General features: G+C 49.3%; 1 protein-coding gene and 1 long non-coding RNA gene across 2 annotated transcripts; both read right to left on the minus strand.

The window, feature by feature from the left end:
- Positions 1–393: 393 nt before the first annotated feature.
- LOC134809230 (uncharacterized) lies at positions 394–2816 on the minus strand. The gene is made up of 3 exons (XR_010154425.1): positions 2493–2816; positions 1821–1907; positions 394–1073 (listed from the first exon to the last, which is right to left on the minus strand). It is a non-coding gene; the product is annotated as an uncharacterized LOC134809230 (long non-coding RNA).
- Positions 2817–6879: 4063 nt separating this feature from the next.
- On the minus strand, positions 6880–11118 carry TFF2 (trefoil factor 2). The gene is made up of 4 exons (XM_525480.5): positions 11003–11118; positions 10003–10152; positions 8011–8157; positions 6880–7072 (listed from the first exon to the last, which is right to left on the minus strand). The coding sequence occupies exons 1-4, from the start codon at positions 11079–11081 to the stop codon at positions 7059–7061; spliced, it is 390 nt and encodes a 129-aa protein (XP_525480.2). The 5' UTR covers positions 11082–11118; the 3' UTR covers positions 6880–7058.
- Positions 11119–11582: the final 464 nt, after the last annotated feature.

Genomic DNA, 11582 nt, shown 5'->3' on the forward strand with positions numbered 1-11582 from the left:
TTAGGTTTGAGACAGGCATGCCTCTCACTTGAATCTTCCTACTCACCATCAGCTCCATGTTTCAAAGGATGCTTTTTCCCTGCTGTAATGTATGCACCTTATTCACTATTTACTCCATCCAGGAACTGAAAGCAAAGTGTGAGATCACAAAATACAGCAACATCTTCAGGCAAGAGCCTACCTTAATTGCCAATGCCTCCTGGTGGCTCTTCATGATAGAGGCAGCCCATGTTCTCAAGACTTATAATAGCCCTGTTTTACATATCAAATGGCCAGAAGCTAAATACCAACTCTCCTTAATACATTATTCATACTTCCGTGGCCCTCATATGATATCTTGTTTTTCAATGTCTTAAGGAGTTTTACCAAAGAGTTAGGATTTGTTGAGTTCCTATGGACAGAAATATTATTGAACAAAGAATATCAGTCAATATTTATTTAACATCCACTGTGTGCACAGCCTTCAGTCCAGGTGCTGTGGGAGGTTACAAAAGAAGAAGATGATATGGTCAGTGTTGATAAGAAAGCTGCAGTCATGGAGGCATCATAAACTCCAACTCAGCCCCCAGCATTATGAAATCCATGCAGCATTCATATCGGTATGTTGTGTCCTCTAGCAGCTCAACATATTAAGAGGGGTTGAGAAGGTAAATATGGTCATTTAAAAAATCAATTCACAGATACACATACAGTCAACAGGGAGGAAAAATATGTGGTTTTAGGCCTCAATGTTAGCACAACACTCCGAACAGAGGAAGTCTTAAAGGGAAAGAAGACTCTGAATTGGCTCTGCCAGGCAGAGGTGATCTGACTGAGTCAATGGAGATGTGTTACTTGAGAGGTGAGAAAGAGGATAGTAAATGGAGATGCAACAAGAAAATACCTTTCTCCAGGGCAGCAGGGCAGGGCCAGACAGTCCTGAGACTCAGAGTAGAAATGGTGGATGATGCCCTGGACAGCCCTTGGGCAGAAGAGTACTTGACTTCCAGATGGCAGCTGCTCAAGAACCCAAGGTGCCGTGGCCATTACCTGGGCTCTTCACTTTCCTCTACCCTTTTAGGTTCTTCAGCTGTCTGCAAATTAAACTTGTTAAAAAGGAAGATTAACAGGAGAAAAAGAAAACAAACTTGATGTTGATATTTTAATTTTTATGTGCATAGAGATATGTGTATAGATACCCACTATAAATCAGCACTAAAGTGCCTGTGCACATACAGCTGTGCAGCACTTAACGACAGGGAAATGTTACGAGAAACGCGTCATGAGGGGTTTTGTCGTTGTGTGAACACCGTAGAATGTGCTTAATGCACAGCCAGAGGGCAGCGCCTGCTGCACACCCAGGCTGCACGGTTGGCTCCCAGGCTGCAAACCTGTGCAGCGAGTGACTGGACTGAACACTGGAAGCAACCGTAACGCAGTGGTAAGCATTTGTGTATCTAAACACAGAAAAGGTACAGCCAAGGCCGGGCATGGTGACTTATGCCTGTATCCCCAGCACTTTGGGAGGCCGAGGTGGGCAGATCCTGAGGTCAGGAGTTCGAGACCAGTCTGACCAACACGGTGAAACCCCATCTCAACTAAAAGTACAAAAATTAGCTGGGTGTTGTGGCAAGTGCCTGTAATCCCAGCTACTTGGGAAGTTGAGGCAGGAGAATCACTTGAACCCAGGAGGCGGAGGTTGCAGTGAGCCGAGATTGGTGCCATTGCACTCTGGCCTGGGCAACAGGGTGAGACTCCTTTTCAAAAAAAAAAGAAAAAGAAAAGATACAGTCAAAACATGGTGTGAAAGATAAAGAATGGGACGGTATGTAGGCACTTACCATGGACGGAGCTTGCAGGACCGGACAAGACAGGGAGGGAGTGGGGAGTGAATTCGAAGGCCCAGGACACGACTGTCCTACCATAGACTTCATAAACACACGACATTTATAAAAAATACTATTCTTTCTTCAATAATAAAATTAACCTCAACTTACTGTAACATTTTTACTTTATATTTTTTTTAATTTTTAAAAATTCTTTTTTTTCTTTTTCTTTTTTTTTTTTTTTGAGATGGAGTTTCATTCTGTGGCCCAGGCTGGAGTGCAATGGTGTGATCTCAGCTCACTGCAACCTCTTTCTCCCGGGTTCAAGTAATTCTCCTGCCTCAGCCTCCTGAATAGCTGGAATTACAGGCACCTGCCAACTCACCTGGCTAATTTTTGTACTTTTAGTAGAGATGGGGTTTTACCATGTTGGTCAGGCTGGTCTTGAACTCCTGACCTCATGATCTGCCTGCCTCGGCCTCCCAAAGTGCTGGGATTACAGGCGTGAGCCACCACACCTGGCCAAAATTCTGACTTTTTTTAATAATACTTGCTTAAAACACAAATGCATTGTGCAACTGTACAAAAATATTTTCTTTCTTTATATCCTTATTCTATAAACTTTTTAGTAATTTTAATATTTTTTAACTTTTTTAGACTTTTTGTTAAAAGCTAAAACACACACACATTAGCCAAGGCCCTCGCAGGGTTAGGATTCTCACTGCCACCGTCTTCCACCTCCACATCTTGTCCCACTGGAAGGTCTTCAGGGCCAGTAACACGCAGGAAGCTGTCATCTCCTATGATAACGATGCCTGACTCTGGGACCTCCTGAAGGGCCCACCTGAGGCTGTTCACAGTTAACTGTTTTTATATAAGTAGAAGGAGTACACTCTAAAATAACAATAAAAAGTGTAGTATGTACATAAGCCAGTCACACTGCCATTTATAATCATAGCCAGTATTAGGTGGTGTACATGATTTTATGTGCTGTACTTTCATACAACTGGCAGTGCAGTAGGTGTGTTGACTCCAGCCTTCCCACAAACAGCTTAGTAACGCATCATGCTGTGACATTACAATGGCCCTGATGTCACCAGGTGATGGAAATTTTTCAGCTTCATTATAACCTTATGGGATCACAGTCATATACGAGGCCCACTGTTGACCAAAACATTGTCATGCGTGGTGCATGACTGTGTATGCGGCGAGCGCTAGATATAGTGAATATATAAAGAATAAGTGCGTGTTATCCAGGATTACCACATTCTGGAGGCAGAGCTGGCTGTCCTACATGGTACTTGGAAGAAGTTTTTTTTTTTTTTTTTTTTGATACAGAGTCTCACTCTGTCACCAGGCTGGAGCGCAGTGGCGTGATCTCAGCTCACTGCAACCTCCACCTCCCAGGTTCAAGCCATTCTCCTTGGAAGAGGCTTTTTTATAGGAGGCCACAGGACAAGACCACAAGGCCACCGGCGGCCTCTGGCAGGAGCTCCATGTAGTGGGGGCCTGCTGTGTGCACCAGGCAGCTCACAAACATTATTATTATTATTATTATTATTATTATTATTATTATTATTTGAGACAGGATCTCACTCTGTCACCCAGGCTGGAGTGCAGTGGTGTGATCACGGCTCACTGCAGCCTTCACTTCCCTGGGTTCAAGCAATCCTCCCACCTCAGCCTCCTGAGTAGCTGGGACTAAAGGTGTGCCCAGCTACTTTTTGTATTTTTTGTAGAGATGGGGTCTCAGCATGTTGCCTAGGCTGGTCCTGAACTCCTGGGCTCAAGCAATCCTCCTCTCTTGGCTTCCCAAAGTGCTGGGATTACAGGACTGAGCCACCATGCGCAGTCACAAATATTATTTTTAATTCTCACCAGAACCCTGCTAGGGAAGTAATCATTACTCATATTTTACAAACAGAAAGCCTGAGAATCTGAGAGATTTTTAAAAACCTCCCTATGGTGACCCACCTGGGCCATCAACCTGCACACATGGTGATGGCTCCTGCTGTTCCCACCCCCAGTGAGCTGACCCACCCCGTCTCCTATAATTGCTTCTCAAGCCATCTCTGTTACCTGGACCAGCCAGGCAGGGACCTGGAGGAGTGCAGGGAGCCAGGAGGGCAGGCAGTTGACTCGAGGGCCACAGCGGCTGTCCTGGTTAGGTCGATGGCCACTGGGCCCTCCCGCCAAGCCTCACCGGCTCTGCCATCCATGAGGTCCCTGCCTGCACTGGATAGGGATTATTGGAGCCTCTGCAGGGAAAGGGGACGGAAGGGAAGGGAACCAGGGGCAAGCAGAGGAGACGAGAAGCAGCCGGAGACCCCAGGAGGAAGGGGAAGGGAGGCAATGATTGGGGGAGAAAATGGAAAAGAGGGCGAAGGGAAAAGAAAGCCTTGTTTTACTCAAGGGGTGGGTTCAAATGTCACCAGCTGTTGCTCCAGGGCCCCTGGGGGGACCCCCCAAAGGAGGAGGAAGGGGGTGGCCCACTCTGAACTATCTTGCAGTGTCACGTGGTTAATTAACTCACTCATGGTGCTGGAGCCAGCGGGAGCTGTACTATTGGTAACAGATCAGAGTGGCCCATGGACCCCCAAGCCCAGGCCCATGGCAAACACAACGGAAGTTACTTCAGAATGCCTGCTCAAGGATCCAAAAGGCAATGTAGGAACTGGCTCAGAAAATGGGGCCTTCGTGCATCAGAGAATTTCTGAAGGAGGAAATGGGATTGGAGTACCAGCATGAGAAGAAAGTTCCCAGAAAGACACCATGGGAAACACAAGTGCCCACATATTAAAGACGTTCCTGCACCTAGAGCCTCATGCCAAGTGGCCTGCAGACAACTGCCTGAGAACAAAAGTCTGCAGACCAGAAACTGCCCGAAGAGGCATGAAACCAGAAGCTTTCACCTCATCCGGCACCCAAGAAGGCCCCAGTGCCAACTCCGGGAGCAGAACCTCCACACTCTTCACCCGGGAGGCACAGATAATTCACATGCCCCTGGAGAGCATGCCAACCACCCTTTCCAGGAATCCACTGGCCTGCTTTGGCTTTTCCGCCAGTGTGGCCAGGGCTGGCTGACCCTGGAACCCATAAACTAAGTGTACTGGGGGGGAAAAACGAGAGAGGACACGGCAGCCTGGGAAGAATAAATTCACAAACATGAGCATCCGTCTCCGCCACCTGATTATCTTGAGTGTTTCTGAGACCCCGTGTTGCTAACAAGGGCCACTGTTCATTGAGCTGATGATATGTTGTAGGTAAGACTGAGACACAGCTGAGACCCAAGGCAGCACGTGGCCTCCTCGCAAAGCAGGCATCCGGAGAGTTGATGTAAGGCCACATCCGTTCCTTGAAGAAGCACTTCCTAATACTCCCATCTTCTAATAGGAAGCTAGTGGCACTGGCCCCACCCCACCCTGGAGGGCAGAGGCCTTGGATTTTCTGGGGTGACAGGAGTGGGCTATTGGGTGACACATTTGCTAAGCCAATTGGCTTCGGGTAGAGAGGGATGTTGGGGGAAGCAACAGAAAGACTGGCCTAGCGTCATCCACTCTGCACTCCCACCACGGAGCTGAATGACACCAGAACCTCTTAAAGGAGACACAAAAGAATCTTTCAACTAAACACAGAGCTGCTATTCAATGCAGCAGTCCCCACTGAGTATCTATCCAAAGGAAATGAAATCATTCTATCAAAAAGATACCTGTACTTGTACATTTATCGCAGCACTATTCACAATAGCAAAGATATGGAATCAACCTAAGTGTCCATCACAGGCAAATGGATTTAAAAAGTGGTATGTATACACAATGAAATAATATTCCGCCATAAAAAGAATTAAATCATGTCTTTTGCAGCAACATGGATGGAACTGGAGGTCATTATCTTAAGTGAAATGAACTAGACACAGAAAGTCAAATATCACCTGTTCTCACTCGTAAGTGGATGCTAAAAATGTGTCCACGCGCACATAGAGAGGGATGGTGGGCAATGGACATGTGGATGGCTGACAGGGGTAGGGGGCAGATGACAAGAAGTTAGTTAATGGGTACAGTGTACGTGATTCAGGTGGTGGACACCCTAAAAGCTCTGACTTGACTACTATGCAAACTACACATGTAACAAAATTGCACACGTACCCTGTCAATTGGTACGATAATAATAATAATAATGAATAAATAAGAATCTTTCACACAGTGATCTCCCCACGGCTGGCATTGCCTTAATGAAATGCTGTCAACTTCCTCCCTTAGCAGATTACCAAAGCTACCCTCAGGCAGAGGCCAGAAAACACAGAAGCAAAGAGTTGGGAGAGAATTTTTGGCCTACCTGGTCAAGGCCCCTCCCTGCTTGCCTTAGAAATAGGAGACGACCGGCTGCCGCACACTCGTCTCAAAATCGAGGGGTCTGCAATGCATTCGGTCAAAGAGAAAGGATTTTGCAATTGCAATCTGAAGTCACGTATCACTCCAAGAGGTTTTTAGGGCTAGTCATTTGAGTTTTTATAAAAAGGACTGAGAATGGGGGTTACAAAGTGATTGTGAATTCTGAAATGTTCTTACATGCAATACTTTTTTATTGCTTTTAGAGAAACCTGAATGTATTTGATGAATTTTTTCTCTTAGAAAAATGGAAGGGACATTAAAACTGCCAGGCATGGTGACTCACGCCTGTAATCCCAGCACTTTGGGATGCCAAAGTCATCCACTTTGGGTGGACCACTTGATGTCAGGAGTTCGAGACCAGCCTGGCCAACATGGTGAAACCCCATCTCTACTAAAAACACAAAAATTAGCCAGTGTGATGGTGGGCACCTGTAATCCCAGCTACTCGGGAGGCTGAGGCAGGAGGATAGCTTGAACCTGGGAGGAGGAGGTTGCAGTGAGCCAAGATTGCACCGTTGCACTCTAGCCTGGGTGACAAAGCAAGACTCTGTCTCAAAACAAACAAACAAAAACCCTGCATATACACTCACACATATGCACATTCGCACATATACACACACCCATACATGGGTACGCACGCACACCACCATTACCACCTCTGTGTTAATGAAACCAAAAAGAAATTTAGCAGATTTTAAGGGTTTTATTTAAAGAAATTATATGTTAAACCATTGAAAATGAGGAAAAGATGGTTAAGAAAACCCAGGATTTCATGAAATATGAAGCTGATAAGAAGGCGAAGTTTCTTCTTTGGTTTCGGAACACCCGGTGAGCCAGATGCATCCTCTGGAACCAGCTTCTCTTAGTAATGGCAGTCTAGAAGTTTAAATGCAAGATGGTTGGTAAGGGAACCCCAGAAATGGGAGTGCCTAGGCTGCGAAGCTGGGGTGGGCGCGCATCACTTTGCCCAGGAGCTTCCTACTGAAGAAGGAGCTCCTTTCCCGGGGAGGGGGTGTAAAGGGTCCAAATCTTCCCACCCCAGGCCAGAGTTTCCTCTGTGGGGCGCATTCTCCCCAGACAAGTGAACATTTTCTAGGTGGACCTTTAGGTCACATAAAAAAATCACTCGGAAAATCCTGAACATGAAATATTTCCCTCTTTGGAGTGCTTTGATGTCCTAACAAAAGGAAAATAAAAGGCATCCTTCAAGGACCAGTAGCTCTTTCCCCATTTTCCTGGATCTGCTTGGTCTTTTTTTACCTCGCCACACCCCGAGTCAGGAACACACTATCACTAAGCGGGTGGGAGAAGTGGACCCGTTCACCTCTGCCGGCGGGACCCTCCCAGGACTGCCCGGAGCAGGACGTTGTGGATGAGGTTTGTCATTCGGGGTCATGTGGGGGAGAACGGGGAAGCCACGGGAGAAGGGGCCAGGTCTGCTTGAGTTGGGCCCTCTCTGGTACCCAGCACAGTGCAAGACACTCAGTAGCCTCCAAATGCAGATGGGTTTGCAATAAAATAGGCAACGCCTCTGAACGTTGCAACACCTGGGGAGGCAACAGGGATAAGCCGCTGTTTCTAGAACCATCACAGATGACGCAGTGGCAATGCTGGAGGCTATAAACTTATTGAAAAGACGCTGTCTTTGCCAAGAACATTCTGGAATTGCCTTCAGAATCCCGTAGGAGGCAGGGGCCCTGGCCTCGATGGCATTGAGGCTGCGAGGCAGCTCCCCTCCCTGCACCCCACCTCTACGGACGGAGGAGGAATCATGGTGTCCGGGAACCAGACAGAGAGTCCCACAGCGACGTTACCTTCCACAGACTTCGGGAAGAAGCACCAGGGCACTTCAAAGATGAAGTTGGAGAAGCAGCACTTCCGAGAGGCGCATTCCTCGGGGCTGATGCCCGGGTAGCCACAGTTTCTTCGGTCTGAGACCTCCATGACGCACTGATCCGACTCTGCCATGGGACAGGCACAGCACCGAGACCCAGTCAGGCCTGCTGTGCCCTGGAAAGCTCCACCCCTTCCTCCTCTGAGAGCAGCGCTGATTTGCAGCCTCCGTGGATCATGAGGTGCTGCCTGGGGCAGCATCCCCCGGGACGGCCTCCCCCGGGGACTGTGGAAGTGTCGGCCCCTGGGACCGCCTCCCCCGGGGACTGTGGAAGTGTCGGCCCCAGCGACGCTTGGCTGGCCTGTCCTCCGCGAAGGTGGGGCCTATGTGGGGTGGTCACAGTCAGAAGCTCTGGAGTCCCCCGCCTTGGGGAAATCATTTTGCCTCTCGGGACTCAGTGTTCTCAGTAAATGGGGTGGTCCCCCGGGCCAAGATGAGAGAGGGTTTGTGGGCACCTTGGTAAGATGGAAAGCGTTTGGACATGGTATTGATTCCCAAAGACACTGCCATTCAGTGGGCGCTCGTGAACAATCCACCATCTGCCTGGTTTGCCTGCGGGGCCCAGCAAGCCTCCCAGCAACAATCTTGGGGATGAATCCCCCTTCTCCAGAGGACGTGCCTGGTTCCACACACACAGGTGCACGACACACACACAACCTTCCTTTGAGCACTCGTCGGCGTTACGACTTGGGTCCTGATCCCGTGCACTAACATAAAACTCACTCCCAAAGAACCCTAGAAGGCTTCACTTCCTTCCCTAACATTTGAGGGCTGTCAGCCCTTATGTTACTACTGTCCTATTAAATACCTTCATTTCCCCATGGAAGCTTCTTCAGAAGTCACACTTCAAAAGCTAGAGGAGACCTCCTATATATATATATATATTTTTTTCTCAACTAAAGTAAAACTGATGGCTCCACACACACATCTGTTGAAAGAACTAACAGTGTAGAAACAGGGTAGGTGGGAAATTTTCATCTCACTGTTGGCTGACCTGGGTTACCTCTAGACTAACAGTCCAGGCTGGCCCCAGGCTAACCAACCTGGGCTACCTCTAGACTAACAGTCCAGACTAGTCCCAGACTAACCAATCTGGGCTACCTCTAGACTAACAGTCCAGGCTAGTCCCAGACTAACCAACCTGGGCTACCTCTAGACTAACAGTCCAGACTAGTCCCAGACTAACCAACCTAACCAACCTGGGCTAGCTCCAGACTAAACAACCTGGGCTAGCTCTAGACTAACAAACCTGGGCTAGCCCTAGACTAACCAACCTGGGCTACTAGCCTCAGACTAACCAACCTGGGCTAGCCCCAGACTAACCAACCTGGGCTAGCCCTAGACTACCTCTAGACTAGCAGTCCTCTAGGCTACCTCTAGACTAGCAGTCCAGGCTAGTCCCAGACTAACCAACCTGGGCTAGCTCCAGACTAAACAACCTGGGCTAGCTCCAGACTAACAAACCTGGGCTAGCCCCAGACTAACCAACCTGGGCTAGCCCCAGACTAACCAACCTAGGCTACTAGCCCCAGACTAATCAACCTGTGCTAGCTCCAAACTAACCAACCTGGGCTAGCCCCAGACTAACCAGCCTATGCTAGCCCTAGACTAACTAACCTGGGCTAGCTCCAGGCTAACCAACCTGGGCTACTAGCCCCAGACTAATCAACCTGCGCTAGCTCCAAACTAACCAACCTGGGCTAGCCTTAGACTAACTAGCCTACACTAGCCCTAGACTAACCAACCTGGGCTAGCTCTAGACTAACCAACCGGGGCTAGCTCGAGACTAACCCACCCAGGCTAACCCTAGACTAGCAACTGGGCCTCCTCCAGCCCCTGCTCTGGGCTCCGCCTGTGAAGCTGGGTCCTGGGTTGCCAGCTGCTGGCCCAGGAAGATTCCCTGGAAGATTACCTTGCTTTGGGAGGGGGTGGAAACACCAGGGGACCCCAGTGACACTGGAGTCGAAACAGCATCCATTGTCAAAACACTGGTCACTGGTGATTCCAGGGAAGCCGCAGTTCGTCCTGTTACGGGGGCTCAGCCTGGAGCACTGGCAGGGGGCTGTGGAAAGACCCTCAGTCGGCCCCACCCTGGTACCCCAGACCACACTGCTCCTTCTCTCAGAGGTTCTAGGGGATGCCTCTACTGTCTTGTTGCCACATAGAGAAACACAAAGTCTTATCTTGCCCATATTTAAGCAATGCAGTTTCCTCCTGAGAAGCCGATAGGGCTTTGCTGAAATTGTTATATTAGTTTAAAAGGAAAAAAAAAAAAAAAAGCCAGGCATGGTGGCTCATACCTATAATCCCAGCACTTTAGGAAGCCGAGGCGGGCAGATTGCTTGAGCTCAGGAGTTCAAGACCATCCTGGGCAACATGTCGAAACCCCATCTCTACAAACAATACAAAAAAAAAAAATTGGCTGGGCATGATGGTCCACAACTGTGGTTTCAGCTACTCAGGAGGCTGAGGTGGGAGGATCACTTGAGCCTGGGAGGCAGAGGTTGCAGTGAGCCAAGATCACACCACTGCACTCCTGCCTGGGCGGCAAAGCCAGATCCTGTCTCGGAAAAAAACAAAAACAAAACCCTCCTAGAGGAGGGTGAACAGATGGACCCAAGGCCAAGATCCAGGCGAGAGGTGAGTGCTCTGGGACTCCAAGGACCCTTGGTGGGAATGCCCTCCTGGCCCGACACGGGGCCCGCTGACACCTGCCGTCACTCAGCCTTTCCCTAGGAGGGAGGCCCTTCTTGGAGCCACCCTCCTGAGCAGCGGCAAATCCCATGTGAACAACACACATTGCCAGATGCCTTTATAGCCATTCCCCCTCTCAAGTTAATTTATGGTTGTGCTTTTTTTTTTCTTTAAGAGAAATAAAGAAAGCACATAAAAAGACCCTCTCCTTCACTTACAGGGTTTCTCACTCCCCGCCAGGGCACATAGCCCCAGGACGAGGAGCGCTGCCAGGAGCTGGGCGTCTCGCCGTCCCATGTCTAGCTCAGCTGCACCCCAGGGTGGCTTGCAGAATGCATGGTGCCCACTGCTGGGTATGTTTTATAATCTCCTCTCTGTTTGTCCAACAAGCAGAGATAACCTTTCTTCTCTGCCCCGTGGCCCCAGCCCTTCCACCGTGGAGGCGAAGAGGAGGCAAGAGGCAGCTGTGCCCTGTGCAGGCGAGGCTTCCGGGCCAGGGTGACTCTCTCCCTGCTCGGCGAGACCTCTTCCTGCCCTGGACAGGGAGTTGGGTCATGCCAGGCTGCCAGCGTGGAAAACCGGCCACGTGCAGGTCTGGGGCTGGGCACACACAGGGTCACACCCAGGAAGGGATAAGCTATGCATTTCTATTGATAGAGTGGGCAGGGACCACAGGAATTTAGAAAATATTAGGGCCAAGTTTACTGGGGAAAACGTACAGGCCAGCAGATAGCATGGAAAAGTCCCCTCCCTGAGGAAGGGAAGCATCTCAGAGGAGGTAAGAGACTGCTCCCAGGG

Source organism: Pan troglodytes, chromosome 22 (genome assembly GCF_028858775.2).
Source record: "Pan troglodytes isolate AG18354 chromosome 22, NHGRI_mPanTro3-v2.0_pri, whole genome shotgun sequence".
NCBI lineage: Eukaryota > Metazoa > Chordata > Mammalia > Primates > Hominidae > Pan > Pan troglodytes.